This window comes from Hyaena hyaena, unplaced genomic scaffold (assembly GCF_003009895.1).
Source record: "Hyaena hyaena isolate Hyena2069 unplaced genomic scaffold, ASM300989v1 scaffold_55, whole genome shotgun sequence".
Classification (NCBI taxonomy): Eukaryota; Metazoa; Chordata; class Mammalia; order Carnivora; family Hyaenidae; genus Hyaena; species Hyaena hyaena.
The window spans coordinates 3312983-3330573 of record NW_024080687.1 but is presented as its reverse complement, the minus strand read 5'-3'; the positions used below and the strand labels follow the sequence as shown (position 1 = coordinate 3330573).

Below are 17591 nucleotides of genomic sequence, written 5' to 3'. Positions count from 1 at the left end.
TGAAATGAGGGATGGGGCTGAGGCAGTGACCCAGGTCCAGTCACCGCCCTGGCCCCGGCCCCCATCTTATCCTGCAGGGTTCTCAGAATCCTTGGCAGAGACTGGTGACATGAGGTGGCTGGGATTCAAGGTCCGCTGGCGGGCTGCTTCCCGGTTGGCACAGAGAGCCTGGCCAATGAGGTACTCGCTCTCCTGGGCCACATCTGACAGGCGCAAGTCAAACTCCAGGAGGGTACTGTTGTCTGACATGCCTTCCAGGAGCTGCTTCCCGCCATCCTGAGAGAGGAGTACAAGGGAAAGGGTCATTTTATATCGCTACCCAGGATCGCACACGCACATGTGTGTATACACACATACACACACTATATAAAGCTGTGACTGGGGTAAGAGTTTCACAAAACAATGGTTAACCTATTTGTGCACCGTGCTAATATATTCTGTTCTAGGTTATCCTACCCTGTTCCATTCTCTTCCATAAGAAAAAATGGTGCCCAAGACTTAGGAAATTGGTTTCTCAAGCTTAATGGCTTGAAAAACATGGCCCTGTGGCAATGATGGTACTTCCGTTCCTCTGGTTCAGCCATGGGTATATGTGAGATAGATCTGGCTGATGACATCTGAGGAGGAGGTTTGGAGGGAGTGCCTTCTGGAAGGTTCCTCTCACTCTGAAAAAAGAACAAGAGAGAGAGGTGCTCTCCCTTTTTTTTTGCCTCTGAGCATGACCCTTTGTGAGGTGCAGCAGCCATCTTGGGACCGTGACAGAAGCGTGACCTGACAGGACGTGGCTATGTGGCTGGATGGGCAGAGCAGACAATGGCACTGAGCCAGGGACTCCAGAAGCCGCTACCCGGGGGCTTCCGACTATGGGACATAATCAACATTCCTCTTATTTGAGAGAGAGCGAGCGAGCAAGCAGAGGAGTTGCAGAGAGAGGGAGAGAGAGAATCCCAAGTAGGCTCCATGCTGTCGGTGCAGAGTCTGATGCGGGGCTCGAACTCACAAACCATGAGATCATGTCCTGAGCCGAAACCAAGAGCTGGACACTTAACTAACTAAGCCACCCAGGCGCCCCCACTGTTCCTCTTGTTAAAGCCATTTCCTGGTTCAACTTTCTGTTACTTGTAGCCAAAAGCACCCCATCTGAAGACAGTGTGTGTGTGTGAACAAGACTGTTTTCTGGGGAGGTTTGGTAGAGGGTGCAGGGTCCTCTCTGGAGTACATGGAGGGTCCTTCTCACTGGTCCTCACAGGCCAGGCCTGGTGTGAGACACTTTTATGTGGGAAGCAGAATTGCTGCTCTTCTGATTGTGAAGAGCACAACACATAATAGTGTGTTGCAAAGTCAATTTAATGGGTTACAGATGTGTTTTTAGAAACTGAAGTAGAATAGGGGCTTGGTAGGTTAAGTGTCCGACTTCAGCTCAGGGCATGATCTCACGGTTTGTGAGTTCGAGCCCCCTGTCAGGTTCTGTGCTGACAGCTGGGAGCCTGGAGCCTGCTTTGGATTCTGTGTCTCCCTCTCTCTCTGTTCTCCTCAACTCGCTCTCTCTCTCTCTCTCTCGCTCAAACATAAAGATTAAACAAAGAAAAAAAGAAAATGAAGTAGAATAGAATATAAAGGAAAATATCAACATGTATCACAAGCAGTAAAAGCACATTTAAATGAAAACAGGTTGACGTATGTGTTCACCATGTATTCATGTAAATTGCATCCCTTATTCTGAAACTTGGTCAAGAAAATGGGAGACGTCATCTATGATGAAGGACTCAGGTTTTCAATTAATTCTGGGTTGGAATCACAGCGCTGCCACTTTCCAATGACTGGGTGCTCTTGGGCAACTCACTAACCCTCCTGAGGCTCAATTTTCCATTGTAAAGTGGGGTTGAGAATAAACATTCTATGGACTCCCGGGTGGCTCAGTGATGGAACGGCTGACTTCGGCTTGGGTCGTGATCTTACGGTTGGTGAGTTCCACCCCACATCTGGCTCGCTGCTGTCAAGCCTGTCAGCACAGAGCCCGATTTGAATCCTCTGTCCCCCTCTCTCTGCCCCTCCCCACTTGTGCTCTCCCAAAAATAAATACATATTAAACAAACAAACGAACAAACAATACACTTTCTACTAGGAGAGCCTGACTGGCTCAGTGAGTATAGCATGCTACTCTTGATCTCAGGGTTGTGAGTTTGAGCCCCATGTTGGGCGTAGAGATTACTTAAAAATAAAATCTTTAGGGGCGCCTGGTGGCTCAGTAGGTTAAGCGTCCGACTTTGGCTCAGGTCATGATCTCAACAGTTGGTGGGTTCGAGCCCCGTGTCGGGCTCTGTGCTGACAGCTCAGAGCCTGGAGCCCACTTCGGATTCTGTCTCTCCCTCTCTCTCTGCCCCTCCCCCACTCGTGCTCTGTCTCTCAAAAATAAATAAACGTTAAAAATTTAAAAAGAGGAACCCTGGGGCGCCAGGGTGGCTTAGTCGGTTAAGCGTCTGACTTTCGCTTAGGTCATGATCTTGCGGTTCGTGGGTTCGAGCCCCGCGTCGGGCTCTGTGCTGACTGCCAGCTCAGAGCCTGGAGCCTATTTCAGAGTCTGTATCTCCCTCCCTCTCTGGCCCTCCCCTGCTCACGCTGTCTCTCTCTCTCTCTCCTAAAAATAAATAAAAATATTAAAAAAAAAAAAAAGAGGAACCTGAAGGATAGCAATGCCTAGCATAGGCTATACCCCTGAGTAATAGTAACAGCTAGCGATTCTGATGTCCTAGCCAGTGCTTGCAATGTTAACTGCATTACAAGGTTAACTCATTTAATCTTCCCAGCAGCAACACTTAATAGATGCAATTTGTATCCCAGTTTCACAGATGAGGACATGGAGGCTCAAAAAGGTTGAGGAATGAAACCAAAACGAATGGCAGAGCTGGGATTAGAACCAAGGGAAGTCTGTGGTCTTAGCAGTTATCCTGTAAGCATCCCAAGGCAGTTGGATGCCACACCCAGCCCCCAAGGCCCCAGGGCCCCTCCTTGGCCCTGCCTGCCCAGGAAGGTGCAGCTTACCAGCCCGATGTGATTGCAGGACAGGTTGATGCTGGTGAGCGTGGTGTTAATGGCGAGCACCTGGGAGAGGAGTGTGGCGGTGGGCTCAGACAGCTCATTGCCACCGAGGTGCAGTGTTGTGAGGCACCTATTGGTGTGCAAGGCATGTGCAAGTGCCTGGCCGCCCTCATCCTCAATGCAGTTGAGGCGCAGGTTGAGGGAAATGAGGTTGGTGTTGTGTGCTAGGGCGTGAGCCAGTGACTGGGCACCAGGCGCGCGCACCTGGTTGTTGGCCAGGTTGAGCACTCGCAAACGGCTGTGGCTCAGCAGCTTGGCCGCGGCACGCACGCCCCGGTCCCCAATGAGGTTGTGTGACAGGTCCAGCTCCTCAAGGGCTGGGTGATCCAGGAGGCTGTGAATTAGGATCCGTGATTTGTCGTCATCCACCTTGCTTCGGGTCAGCCTGAAGACCTGTGGGCAGGTAGAGGGCATGCAGTAGCCGGCAGTTAGGGATAATTTGTCTGCCTGCCTACCTACCTTCTGCAGGTAGAGGAAGGGGCCACAGGGAGGCCTGACTTTCTGCCCATCTGGTGTAGGCCAACTGTCTGGCCCTTGGGCAAGGCAGGCCTCCCCCACGTGTTAGAGCAATGCCAAACTGGTGGCAGGCAGTAGAAGGAAAGCCTACCATTTATCGGAAACTTACTATGTGCTGGGCCTGCTGGTAGAGCGTATCATAACCATTACTTCTAACCCTCAGCATCCCAGTCAGGTAGCGTGAGTTCTTTCCACTTTACGGATAGAAAAGGAAAGCTTAGAGTGGATGCATTATTTGCTCAGAACCACACAGTGATCTAGCCCCAGAGGCAGGTTTGAATCCAGGTTTGTTCGATGCCCCAGCCCCTCACTGTGCCCTCTTCAGCTGGCTAACATCCACCATGGCAAGAAGGGGAATTCTTGGAAGGAGGATAAGAGACAGGAAATGGAAGAACGGAAAGACAAGATGAAAGAAAGGGGTCGGACTAGCACAGGGAATATTGGACGTGGGGGCCCTAACCTTTCCCTTCTCACCTGCCCTTCCATGCCTCCCTCTTCCTTGAGGCCTCTCCATGGTCTCCCCAGCCTTCAGTCCTCTGCTTTCTCTACATCCCTCTTAGCCAGCTTAGAGAGCCTCTTGTCCCTCATGTCACTTCATTGTACCTATCTGGCAAAGCTCCAACCAACCATGGATCAACCCCACTCTCTAGTGTCTGTGTACCTGTGCCCAAGCAACTGACATGACGGGAAATGTCACATGACAGGACCCATATCACTGGAGCCATCAGTAGCCCCTCAATGCTGTGTGCCAATTCAGCCCTGTTTCTCGGGACAACGTACTCTCTCATACTCTATAATAATGACGTCAACCTTCTCCAGCCTTCTCACACTTCAGGGGGCCACTCTGCAGCCTCCTTTCAGCAGGTACGTCTCCTCCTACCTCCCCAGCCATTGAAAGGGAACCCATTGTTTTCCTAATACCAAACACAAACCCCCTGCTACCCACCACCTCCACTCTCTCCTCTGCTCAGAGCCAACTGTCCCACTCAGTCTTCAATTCCACTCATCTTGCCTTCTCAGGAACCTTCCTTGGTCAATGAACGTGTGGCTTTCTCAGCTGCTTTCTTGCTATTGGATGAAGCTTTACATTGGATTTAATTAATTAATTAATTCTTTTAAGAGAACGAGTGCATGTGTGTGGAGAGAGAGAGAGAGAGAGAATATCTCCAGTAGGCTCTATGCTCAGTGAGGAGCCCGATGTGGGCTCGATCTCACAAACAGTGAGATCATGACCTTAGCTGAAACCAAGAGTCGGACACTTAACCCACTGAACCACCCAGGTGCTCCTACATTGGCTTTAAATACAAGCAAGTTTCTTTTTAAGAAAACTCAAACCTTTCATCTATTACCTATTTCCCCTTTGCCTCCCTTCACAGCCAAGTTCTTGAAAAAGCTGATCACAGCCATCCGGTTTCCTCACTTCCCACTCTCTCCGTAAACCACTCTGATCTGGCCCCTGTTCCTGACAGTTCCAGCTCTATGACCTCCGAGTTTGCTAAATCCGGTCCTCAGCGTCATCCCTGTCCCCCCACCCCCATTGCTGCCTGCCCCTCTTCTTGACACACACCCCTCCCTTGGCTCTGTGACTCAAGGCCATGTCCCCCTTTCCCTCTTTCTCTGACTTTTTGGCAGACCAGAATATTTGGGGCATACTCTACGAAAAAATTTTTCGTTGTGTATTTGAATTTCAGATTTAACTGGGTGTCCTGTATTTTTATTTGCTAAATCTAGCGATCCTATCCTAGTTGTAATTTTACATTTAGATGATTGCTGATTAGAGCCTTTTATCCCACCAGACTCTCAGCTCCAGAGGGCACAAATGCATGATTTTGCTCATTGTTGAATCTTCAGCACCTAGGACAGGGCCTGGGGAGCAGATGTTCCTTGGATGAATAAATGGCTAGTGAGCTGGGAGGACCGTGCCACGTTCATCTCCGCATCCGCAGAACCCAGCTTGGTGCAGGGTGCAAAAAAGGACACTTGGTCAGCGAATGAGAAGGAAATGGGAGGGGGAAGATGGAGACAGAGGAGGAGGAGGAAGAGGGGGAAGGGAGAGGGAATCCAAGAGGCGCAGTGAATGGATGGGAGGTGGGGAAAGGCGAAGAGGTACCTTGAGCGTGTGGCAAGCCTTGATGGTGGCCGCCAGGGAGTGGCAGTCGCCATAGGTGAAGAGGAAGAGGTTCCACTCGAAGTTCATGCCGCAGTCCTTGACCCCGTACACCAGGTCCAGCTCCTCCAGATGGCTCAGGCCAGCCACCAGCTCTCCCAGCTGGTAGTGGTCAGTGGCCGGCTCCTCCATCTCTGTCTCGCTGCCGGAGTCGGACGGATCCCCGCCCCGGGGCGGCGTCGGGAGCTTCACAGGCGGAAGGAACTGATGCACGCGAAGCCTGCGCACGTAGTCCCTGCAGAGCGGCAGGAGGTCCAGGACCACCGCGGGGTCCGTGGTGTTTGGGATGAAGTGCTTTAGCAGGTTCTCCAGGTGCCGCTCGAAGAACATGCGCTTCCAGCTGCCGCCATGGTTGGCCACGTGGCACACGGGCCAGCGCTGCGTGCAGCAGCGGCGCCAGTAGCTCTCGTCGTGGATCAGGTTGGCGGTCACGGCCAGCGGCAGGTTGGGGGACAAAAGGTCGAGGACCTTCTGCTTGTGCTCTGGAAGCAGCTGCTTCAGGATAGGGTTGTCTTTGGGAACAGGAAGGAAAGCAGAAGTCACAGTGTTGGGGACACAACAGCACGGTGCCCTGGGCCGGGCCTGCCTGGGGACGCTGAAGAAATGGAAGACCCTCCCCGGCCCTCGGGGAGCCCCAGTCTGAGAAGGGAGACAGCCTGTACTCTTAGGGATGCTCAGTCTGAGGGAGGAGACACAGCCCTTGACTTTGGGGTGTTCCCTGAAGCTGGACGTCTTAGTATCTGGTTTCAGGGAGCCCCTAGCCTGAGCAAGCATCTCGGGGCTGGCCCTCAATTATCACTTAGTCTGATGGAAGAGATAATCCTGAGTTCAGAGACTCCCAAGTGATTTGGGTCATTCATTTCAGAGCAAAAAATTTTTGAGCATGTGCTGTGCACCAGACACTGTTCTTTTTTTTTTTTTAATTTTTATTTATTTCTAGGGGAGAGAGAGAGAGAGAGAGAGAGAGAGACAGCGTGAGCAGGGGAGGGTCAGAGAGAGAGGGAGACACAGACTCTGAAACAGGCTCCAGGCTCCGAGCTGGCTGTCAGCACAGAGCCCGACGCGGGGCTCGAACCCACGAACCGCGAGATCATGACCTGAGCGAAAGTCGGACGCTTAGCCGACTAAGCCACCCAGGCGCCCCCACCAGACACTGTTCTAAGTGCTGAGGCTACAAGAGTGAACAAAACAGAGGAAGCCACTCCCTCCTAGTGGAGAGGAGGCAGACAATAAATAAGTAAAGCGAATATATTGTAGGTCAGGTGGCGACAGGTGGTCCTATCCTGAGAGGGCTCAGCATCCAGTAGGAGAGGCTGGTGATTCATCTTTGAAAAGGATGAACGTTTAGTACAGAACAAACTAAGAACGTGTACACGCTGTGGAAGGCTCTGAGAGAGTGAAGGATAGTCAACCCCGGAGGACTTTCTGGAGGAGGAGTTCAGTAAATGTGGTTTGGGCTGGATTTTGCTGGAGAGAGTGGGAAAGGTAAGGAGAATGGGAAATGTGGGAATGGTGAGGAACTGGACATGCAGGGCACAGTGTAGGGGGAATCTGGTGAGGCCTGAAAGTGGAGACCATGGGAGAAGCCATTTGGCCTCAAGGAGGAAGGGCAGTGTTGAGTGGGGCTGAGGACATGGTGTGGGAGGGCAGGGACAGCCCTAGGACTCAGCTGCTGGGGCCTCGCCTCCGGGAAGTCTGCACCCACGCTGCCCCACTCATGGCCCTTCCCTCCCACCCAAGGCTGGGCCAGACTCACTCTGGAAGTTCTGGACAATTTGCTGAATGCAGAGCTCAGTGAGGAGGGGCACGATGGCCAGCGACCACTCAGGATCCTCAGCGATGATCCTGCGCATGCGATTGGCACTGGCTCCAGAATTCCAGCCCTTGGGCTTGCTAGGGGGTGGGACGATCGAGGGCCTTAAGGGCTGGGGGACTACGCTCGAGGTTTGAGCTACACTAGAGGACTTGTCCTGGGTGGAGATGGAGGATTGGCTGAGGGCCGACAAGGTCGGTGTGTCTACAGGTTCCTGCATGCTGGGCACTGGCAGCGTGGGGGCAGATGGCCCCTCGGTGACGGCCTTATGATGGGGAGTCTCTCAGACTGGCAGGTCCTTGATGCCCATGGGAACCTGGAGGGAGGGAAGGAGCAGAGATGTTAACTCTTGGAGGGTCTCAGTTTGCGTTTCGCAAGAGGGGCAGCACAGAGTGGTTCTTAAGGGTCCATCTCTGGGGTAGAGCAGAAGCAGGTACAAATCCCGCTGACTCGCTGTGTGGCTCTGGGCAAGTTACTGAATCTCTTATAGTTTCATGTGCCTCCTCTGTGAAGGGAGGGTAACAGTTACCAATAAGGAGTGGGAGAAGTGAATAAAATAATGCATCCAGGGGCGCCTGGGTGCTCAGTCAGTTAAGCGCCCGACTTCGGCTCAGGTTATGATCTCACCAGTCGTGAGTTCGAGCCCCACATCGGGCTCTGTGCTGACAGCTCAGAGCCTGGAGCCTGCTTCAGATTCTGTGTCCCCGCTCCCCCCCCCCGCCCCGCCCTTCCCCCACTATGCTCTGTCTCTCTCTTTCTCTCTCTCTCAAAACTAAATAAAAAACATTTTTTTAATTTTTAAAAAAATGCATCCAAAGAGGCATGGTATACTGTGGCACATGGATAATAATACCTACACAGCAATTATAAGCAATTGATATATGTTGGACACTTTTTAAAAAACAGTTCTTTATCCACATTAACTCATTTACTCCTCACAAAAGCCTTTTTGCGATAGGCACTCATATTTTTCCCATTTTTTCCGATGTGAGCCTGAAACAAAGAGGGGTTAATTGACTTGCCCCATGTCACACAGCTTATAAATACCAAGGATGGATTTATATTCAGTCTATCAAGTTCATACTTAAATTTTTTTTTAAATTTATTTTTGAGGGAGTGCAAGCAGGGGAGGGGCAGAGAGAGGGGGACAGAGGATCTGGAGTGGGCTCTGCACCGATAGCAGCGAGCCTGATGTGGGGCTTGAACTTACAAACCATGAGTTCATGACCTGAGCCAAAGTCAGATGCTCAACTGGCTGAGCCACTCAGGTGATCCCATATTCTCTTTTTTTTTTTCCTTAAGATTTTATTTAAGTAACCTCTACACCCAATGTGGGGCTCAAATACATAACTCCGAGATCAAGAGGTGCATGCTGTACCAACTGAGCCAGCCAGGTGCCCTTCAAGTTCATACTCTTCACCCTACATTGTACTGCCCCTCTGAGGGTGAGGGGCGGGGGTGTGTATTGCCAAAAGACCAAGGTGTAATAAAAAACCATTTAGTTCAAAACAGCTCCTGTGGTTTCTTTTTGTTTTTACAGAAAAGCAACCGCCTTACCAGGGGGGTGGGGTTGAGAACAACACTGGCAAATAGAAATACAACGCAGGTCAAAAGTGAAGTCATGTATACTATTTAACATTTTCTAGCATCCTCATTAAAAAAGTAAAGAGCAGCACCTGGGTGGCTCAGTGGGTTAAGCATCCGACTCTTGATTTCGGCGCAGGTCACGATCTCACGGTCATGAGTTTGAGTAAAGAGAAATGGGTGAAATTTAATTATATGCTTAACCCAGTATGTCCAAAATATTACCACTGAATATGTAACCAATATGAAAATTAAAATGAGATATTTTATGTACGTTTTTTCATACTAAGCCTTCAAAATCTAATGGCTCAAGAGCCACACGTGGCTAGTGGCTACTGCCTTGGATAGTGTAGGCTGAGAGAAAGGAGGGGGGGAACCAGACCCAGGCTCTGTCCAGGGTGCCAGTACCTCCCCTCCCCCTCAGGGCTCTGGCTCCGCACCCTCCCCCCACCCCCCCACCCCCCCAGTCAACCTCCCGATCCAGTCTTCCTAGTTCTCCCAGCCTCCTGGCATTCCAGACAGCAGCAGGGAAGGCGTGGGAGGCGAAAAGGCAGCTAAATCTGGGGCTGAAGACAGAAGACAGAGGATGTATCTGGGGCTGGGGACCCTCCTCCGCGTTTGTCCGTTCCTGCCTCCTAGCTGCAGGTGCCCTTGCCCTGAGATTGCAGGCGGAAATGGGGCCGCTCAGCACCAGCTCCTCCTCCAGGCCATTTCCCTTCAGATTTGCTCCCAGACTCGGGTGCACCATATAGTGGCCGGTGGCAAGGAACACTCTGAACCAGCAAAGGTGTCCTTGGCAGATGGAGGGGACCAGATGGTACTCCCCAGTCCACCAGGCATCTCAAGGAGGAAGAGCTTGGCTGTGTGTGTGTGTGTGTGTGTGTGTGTGTGTGTGTGTGTGTGTGTGAGAGAGAGAGAGAGAGAGACAGAGAGACAGAGAGAGACAGAGACAGAGACAGAGACAGAGAAGGGGGCAAGGGGCAGCATAGGAAAGGTATCCATGTATTTGTGAAATCCTTATGCAAATCAAATGCAAATTCACAAACACACTGTGTCCAGATCTGTGGACTAACCAGCTGGTGTATTTGACTAATAGCCCCTCAGAGGGTGTGGCTGGGAGGGGCTGGTGCTTAGAGGTGCCCGATGACTTTGCATTTCTGGCTTTGCCAGTGACTTGCTGTGTGACCTTGGCCAATTTACTTAACCTGAGTTTCAGTTTCCTTATCTGTAAAACAGGATAATGGTATCTTCCTTATGCAGGCTGGTGTAGAGATTCCTGAGATAATATTTGCAAAGAGGACTTGGGGTGGGGGGAGGGTGTGAAGGGTAAAGGCACTATGGACGGGGGTCTTAGGCAGGGGAGACAGGGGAGCCCTGCCTCTTGAGGGCTGACCTGAGATGGTAATCTTGGGTAAGGTCCCTCCCTACCTCCAGGGGAGAGGCGGAGGACAAGGTGGCAGTGGCGGTGTTCGGGGCTGGATAGGATGGAGGGCCCTGGCAGTCTGGGCACAGGAGGAAAGAGACGACAGGGGAGCCCTGCCCCTGCCCACTCCATGTCTGAACCCCTGGGGCTCCTTCTAGAAGTTCCCTCCGGAGTTCTGGCCTAAAACCTTCGCGTAGTCCCTTTGGTCCCAGACGCAATCCCAAGAAAGCAGGATCCAACTCGGCAGGGGGAGCCCCGGGTTTCCGGACGGTGTTGCCCGGAGCCGACTCTCCAGGGGTTTCTCACGACACTGCTGGGCCTCACCATCCAGGTCGGCTGTTCCCTCTCCTTCCTCCTGGGAGGACACATGTTGGGAAACCCCACCTGGGGCCCGGCGGGCCGCCATCTGGTGTCACTGCCTGATGCTTCATTGTCTCAGGACCTGGCACCTCGTCCTGGGATCTGGTCCTCATCTTTCCTGCTGCTGTTTGGAGCCTGTAGCCACCTCTGGGCGTGACGCCGTAGGACCCGCCCCAGGGTGGGTCCCGGTGTCCCGAGCCACCTCCTCAGAGGAAAGAAGCCACGCAGCCCTCCATGTGCCCAAGGTCCATGACTGGTATATTTTTTTAAAAAAAAGCCCCTATTGCCCCGCGATACTTAACAGAAACCACCAAACCACCAGGTCTGACGTCATTTGTAAGGCAAATGTTGAACCCATTTTCCTCCTAATAAGGTAGGACTTGATCATATTCACTTAGTTGCTTCTCGATTTTTGAAAAAGGAGATATTACAAAAATATATTTGGTAAGCAAATTATTACTAGACACAGAGGATTCTCTCTTCTTCTTCTTCTTTTTTAAAGAGAGGGAGTGCATGTGTGGGGGAGAGGGGCAGAGGGAGAGAGAGAGAGAATCTTGAGCTCCATGCTCTGCGTGGGGCTCAATCCTACGACCCTGGGATCATGACCTAAGCCAAAATTAAGAGTCAGATGCTCAACACACTGAGCCACCCAGGCGCCCCTTTTCCTATTTTCAAAGAAGTTTTTTCATTTCAATTCCAATTAGTTAACATACAGGGTAATATTAGCTTCAGGTGTACAATATGGCGACTGGACACTTCCATCCGCAGAGCCACGCCCATCCCAGCAAGTGCACGCCTTACTCCCCTGGTCCATGTAACCCATCCGCCTCCCCTCTGGTAACCATCATATATTAACCAACTGGAAATTAGATACAAACTTAAAAGAAAAGACGATATGATATAAAGCAGGGTCTCTCCCCGGCAGGGGGTACACCTGACCCCTGCCCTTCTCGCCTGCTGTGGGGCCGCCATTCTTTCCGCTCTCCTCCCACCTCTCTGACCATTCTGGAAGTCTCCGTTGCAGGCCCTCCGCACTCTGCCTGCCCCATCAGGTGCTGCGGCCTCCCTGCGACCCTGCCTGGCTCCTATGGATGCTTGCAGCTCTCACCTTTCCTCTGAGCTCGACTCAGGCCTCCCAGCTGCCTCTCACTCTCCTCCAATTGAGTCTGCACCCCAAGAACCCAGAGCCTCCCCCAAGCTGCTCCTCCTCCTGGCTCCCTGCCTGGCCAGGGACACCCGGCCTCCGTGTCTGGTTACTGTTGGATCCTTCCAGTTCTACCTCCTGTCCACGCCCCCCCCCGCCCCCCCCTTGCTGTTGCCTTAGCTCGGGGCCTCCCTGCTGGCCTGGATCCCAGCTGTAGTTGCCCAGCACTTGGGGCTGGCAGCCAGCACGGTCCTCACAACTAGCCTTCCCGCAGCTGCCACGGCCACTCGCTGGCCACCGGCCACAGCCTGGCTTCCTCAGCTCAGAAGAGAAGGCCCTCTGTGACCCGACATTTTGTTGGAAGTAAGCTCGCTTTGCATCTGGAGCTCTGCGGGCTAGTTCACGCTGGCCAGCCTTTGCCCAAGCGGTTCTCTCTGTCTGGAACGCCTTTCCCACCGTCTCAGCCTGGGAAAGGGACTGTCCTTGTCCTTGATCTTTCAAGTCTTGAATTTCGGTACCGCTTCCTTTCTGAAGCCTTCCAGCCTTTCTTGTCCTCACCCCCTCCCCCCCAAAACCCTCTCCCTTTATGAGACCCTTGTACTGGTGTCACTTCAATAACCTGATTGATTACCCTCTCCCCACACCCACGCTAGACCGTGAGCTCCTTGAGGTGCCGGAGCTGTTCTAGACTCCTTTTTCTCCCTAATCCCTGGCCCACGTCAGGTCTGCTTTGCAGGAGGGAGCTGGAGTTCTGAGCTGCCCCACCCCCTTCTGAGAACAGATCCTGGCCAATAGGAGCGTCACATATTGGTCAGGGTGATTGGCTTAGGGGCGGCCACCTGATGCAAGCCAATCAGGGTCCTTCTTGGGATTTGCCGGAGCAGCGGGGACGTAGACCAAGGACGGATGTCCTTGAAGGCTACTGATCCCGGGCTGCTGGAGGCTGTTTGCCTTCGCTTGGAAACTGTCTGCGGCAGGAGGGAATGAAGCCCGGGAGAGACCAGCCGACATGAGAGGTGGACACAGAGCACCCGGTACCTTCCGTCCCCAGGCTGAGGCTCCGAGGCCCCCAGAGCTGCCTGGTCCCTCTGGTTCTGAAACCCACTTGGCAGCCTTTCTAACAGGTCCCTTTTGCTAAAGCTGAGTTCGGATTCTGCCCCTTTGTGGCCAAAGGGTCCCGACCATTGGGGTCGGCTCACAGTTTGGTGAATGAAATTATGAAAAGAATCCCAAATCAAGAGTTGAAATAGTTCAGCGGGGTGTCCGAGAAGGGCCAGAGGCCCCAGGCTTATTATACACAGGGCTTGAAACCTAACTCCTGGGGCTTCTTCCTATCCTGACCACCCTGGGCCTCCAGCCTCACCTCTCATCTCTCCAGCCATCAGCAACTTGACCTCCTCCCACTTGGCAGTCACAAGCTCCTTTCGGAGCTCTGCTGTCATTTAGGTCTTGCAGCCGCTCTGCAATGGGGGCGGGGCAGGCTTCTTATCCCCATTCTATCATCCCCATCTCCATTCTATGGATGGAGAAATGACTGGTCTGAGGACCTCTAGGAGGGCTGGGCCCGGGGCCTGAAGGCAGTCCTCGGCTTCCTCTCACCACAGTGCACTGCTCTTCCACAGTCACTTGCTGTGTCTTCTCCCCACACCTTTCCACCCTTCCCTCAGAAAGAAGAAGGCTTCCTAGGAAGCAGGGGTCCTCAGACACAAAGAGAACCTGTCAGGGAAGGCCTCCCCAGGCTGAGAGAACAGCCAGATCCAGACCCTGGAGCCCCACTATGGACATTTCAGTCCCCTAATATATACATATAAATATATATATGTTTACATATATTACATATATATCTCCTCTCTTATCAACCATCCACACTTTAGTGTGAATGAGTTTCAGATCCAAAATGCCAAGTTAGGAAGGGGGCAAGAACACACCACTGAGTGGGGAGAAGGTTGGGAGGGGCCACAGGAGAATAAGTCAGGGGACCTGAGGTAAGTCCACCTACCTCACCCGGTGGCCTTAGTCTGGCCTAGGCAGTACCAGTCTGCAGCTGTGGGTATCTTCCCTGGGGGATGGATAGACACCCTTTAGCCAGGGGGTGCAGGGGCACCCTGACAGCTTCCAAGGGCCCAAGAAGGACAGCCTCAGAAGTGGCCGTCACTTTCCTTTCTGGAGCACTTTCTGGAGTGCTGTCCCCCTAGGGAACCTATGGGGCAGACAGAGAATCCCAGAGTTTGCAGACTGGACGCATGTTTAAGACTCTGATCCTGCCCCGGGGCAGGAGTCTTCTCTGTTGCTCCAGAGAGAAGGTTGGGGCCAGGGGCGTGATCACCTCTTGTGCCACCACCTGGTGTCCCTATCTAAAGCACACCTTACCCTCGGGTGGGGAAAGTGGGGACATGCCCAGTGACCTGTCATCTCCTGGCACCTGTCTTACAGGCCTGCTGGGCTGTTTCACCAGCATCAACGTAACCCCCACGGGACCACAGTCCCCGCAGAAAGGCCAGTCCTCCTCCAACCGGGTTCCCACCCTGTGTCCTTGGGACCGGGGTCCGGGGTCCTGAAGTCACATTCAGGCCATAACTCAGAGGATTAGGTGTTAAGGTCCACTTTCTATGTGCCCAAGCACAGGTAATAGAAAGGGACAACATGCTCCATTTTGGCCAGTCTGTTATCCTCATTTTGGATGGCTTGTGTCCGGTGGACAAGTGTTCTGGAAGCCATTTCCTTGACCATCCACAGCTATGATTGATTGAGTTTTGGGCTCTCAAAGCTCTCACAGCAGGAAGCGGCTGGCTCAGGGCTCAAGAATTACAATGCCTTAGGGCCAGTCTCCCCTCTGCCCCCTAGCATCTGTGAGACCTTGGGTTAAGTCATTTCACCCCACTAAGCCTCCACTTCTTTATCTGTAAAATGGGATGGTAGTTAATGGGATCTACTTCCTGAGATTATCCAGAAGATTAAAGGAGCTGATGTGTGTGAGACGTTTCATGTAGTGCTGGGCCCAGAGCCAGCACTCATAATATGTGTTTGATATTGTGATGTTACGTGACTTACCTACATATGTTTATTAAGTCTTTACATTTAGGGGTACCTGGGTGGCTCAGTTGGTTAAATGCCCCACTTTGGGTTTAGGCTCAGGTTACGATCTCACAGTTCGTGAGATGGAGCCCCACGTTGGGCTCTGGGCTGACAGTGCAGCCCAGATTCTCTCTCTCCCTTTCTCTCTGTTCCTCCCCTGCTCACGCCCTCTCTCTCTCTTGAAATAAATAAACTTAAAAAACAAATCTTCAGGGGCGCCTGGGTGGCTTAGTCGGTTAAGCGTCCGACTTTCTCTTAGGTCTTGATCTCGCGGTTCGTGGGTTCGAGCCCCGTGTCGGGCTCTGTGCTGACTGCCGGCTCAGAGCCTGGAGCCTGTTTCAGTCTGTGACTCCCTCTCTCTCTGACCCTCCCCTGCTCACGCTGTCTCTCTCTCTCTCTCAGAAATAAATAAAACATTAACAAAATAAAAAAATCTTCATATTTATTATTGGGAATTATTACTGCTATTATGACACTATTATCTCCATCGCACAAATGAGGACACAGGCTTAGCGTAAGTAACTTGCTAAGCATCACATAGCTAGTAAGTGGAGACGCTATGGTTTGAGCTGCTTTCCACCCAAAGCTGTCGGTTACTTCCAGGCACCAAAGCAGAGACAAACACTGAGATGTTGGGGTTCCTTCCTAAGTTGCCCAGACTCGGTTGTTCACAGCACTTTTCCAGCGGGCCTCCCACTTTCTCCAGCTCATGATCTCTTGTCATGTCACCAAAGTGAAGCCGGGGGTAACCCTTCTGATGCTGGCCTACACAGCCCAGGCTCCCTCACCTCCTAAACCACTGCCAGGCATGGGGCCCTTCCAGACCCGGGCCATCGCCTGCGTCCTTCAGCACGAGGCCTTCTGGGGACTCCAGAACATCCCGCGGAGCTCTGCTCTCCCGCCCCATGGCTCCCGCCGGCCTGTTGTAGAGACCTAGGATTCAGTGCCTCCGCCTCTGGCTTCTTCCCTCCTCAGGGGTCTTAGACCTTCGCCGTTCTTATCAAGTCCCCAGTTAAATATAATCACCGTGGGCAGAGGCTTCGCCCGATTGCCCAAGTGGGAGAGTTGAAGAGGGAGGAGGAGAGCCCTCACCCCTTCCTGATCATCCTATTCTGGGCCCTTGTTCTCACCTACCTTCCTCTTTCTTAACTGAGGAGCCGAAGCACCTCTGTTCCCCGGAGACATAACCTCTGGGCTGGCCTGGCCTGAGGGCTACACCCCGCCCCCCTCCACCCGCCTCTCCCGCCGTGCTTCTACCTTCTCAGCTAGCTCCTCCTTCTTCACCTTAGATTCCCCAAGAACCCTCCCCTGGCACCTGTTCTCAGGGCCCTGAATGGGCCCTTTTGTCTTACTTCCCCTGATGTCTTCTGTGCCCCTGTCAGATCATTCCCAGATTCCCACTAGGGAATTCCCAGTCTGTGAAACCATGAAAGAGGGACAGCAAAGTTTCGCTGACAAGTGAGACAGCACACTATTCACAGCCCTGGGCCCGGCCCTCCTCCCAACTCATGGCCACTTGGTCGGTTGTCTTAAAAAGGATTCCAGAGTGTTTGCTCCCCACCCCTCACTCCCGCCTGGGGCTCAGATACCCCAGCAGGGAAGTTCAGCTCCAAAGGCCAGCGAGTCCCTCCCCCACCCTGCCTGGGGTGCGGAGGCCCAGGCAGCTCCTTGGTAACCAAGGGAAACCAGCCTTGCTGTGGGAGGGAGGAAGGGAGGTGCCGAAGTTACTCGACCTGCAAGAGGGACTGCAACCAGCAGGAGCTGGGATGGGGGGTCAGCCTTTCTGAGATGCCTGCGGCCCGGAGCTCACAACTGCTCTCCTCCACCGCCTGCACGACGCCCCACGTTCCCCTTCCTCCTTCTCACGGTGCCCCCCCGGACCCCCTTACTCGCAGACCCCAAGCCTGCAGATGGTGACTGTAGTGGAGGAGGCAAGGGTCCAGCTTCAAACGGGTGGGGGTGAGAGGCTTCCGGCGGGTACAGACCCGCCCGGAGCCAAGTTAACCTGAGCTGGGTGGGGGTGAGGGTTGGCTTGAGAGTTCAGCCCCATAAGGGAGACCCAGGGTTGAGTGTTCTCTCTTCCGGGGCTCACCTCACCCACTCTCGGTGCCCGGCGCTCGCCTCCCTGCAGGCCCCCGCGCGGCCTGCGCCGGTCGTTAGGGACGCCCCGCGTCGCCAGGGGGCGGGTCCGAGGGCTGTTGCGCATGTGCGCGAGTACACCCGCGTGTGCACCCGAGTCTCGGCTGTGCGCGATGTGTGGGTACTGGGAACTCTGGCCGTGGGGCCTGCTCTGTGGATCTGGGGAAATGTTTAGGAATTGGTGGGCTTTTTCTTGGAGGGAAGATGAGGCATGGGGGCCGGGGCAGAACTCCTGGACTATAGTGCTGGTCCTTGTTGGTAGCTTTTGTGT

The 17591-nt window shown here is 53.2% G+C and overlaps 1 protein-coding gene across 5 annotated transcripts; it reads right to left on the bottom strand.

The window, feature by feature from the left end:
- TCTE1 (t-complex-associated-testis-expressed 1) lies at nt 1–17585 on the bottom strand. 5 transcript variants are annotated; one of them, XM_039231140.1, is made up of 6 exons: nt 17274–17584; nt 7539–7911; nt 5726–6294; nt 3304–3492; nt 3043–3102; nt 1–276 (listed from the first exon to the last, which is right to left on the bottom strand). In XM_039231140.1, the coding sequence occupies exons 2-6, from the start codon at nt 7813–7815 to the stop codon at nt 67–69; spliced, it is 1305 nt and encodes a 434-aa protein (XP_039087071.1). In that variant the 5' UTR covers nt 7816–7911; nt 17274–17584; the 3' UTR covers nt 1–66. The 5 variants fall into 5 exon arrangements, with proteins under 5 accessions (XP_039087071.1, XP_039087072.1, XP_039087068.1 ...); XM_039231141.1 differs by lacking the exon at nt 3043–3102 and having other exon boundaries at nt 17274–17585; XM_039231137.1 differs by having other exon boundaries at nt 3043–3492; nt 17274–17583.
- Nucleotides 17586–17591: the final 6 nt, after the last annotated feature.

Coding starts and splice junctions, on each gene's coding strand:
- TCTE1 (XM_039231137.1), bottom strand. CDS start 7,815: ATGCAGGAACCTGTAGACACACCGACCTTGTCGGCCCTCAGCCAATCC. Junction 6,295..7,538: donor AATTGTCCAGAACTTCCAGA/GTGAGTCTGGCC, acceptor CTGTTCCCAAAG/ACAACCCTATCCTGAAGCAG. Junction 277..3,042: donor CCTGCAATCACATCGGGCTG/GTAAGCTGCACC, acceptor CTCCTCTCTCAG/GATGGCGGGAAGCAGCTCCT.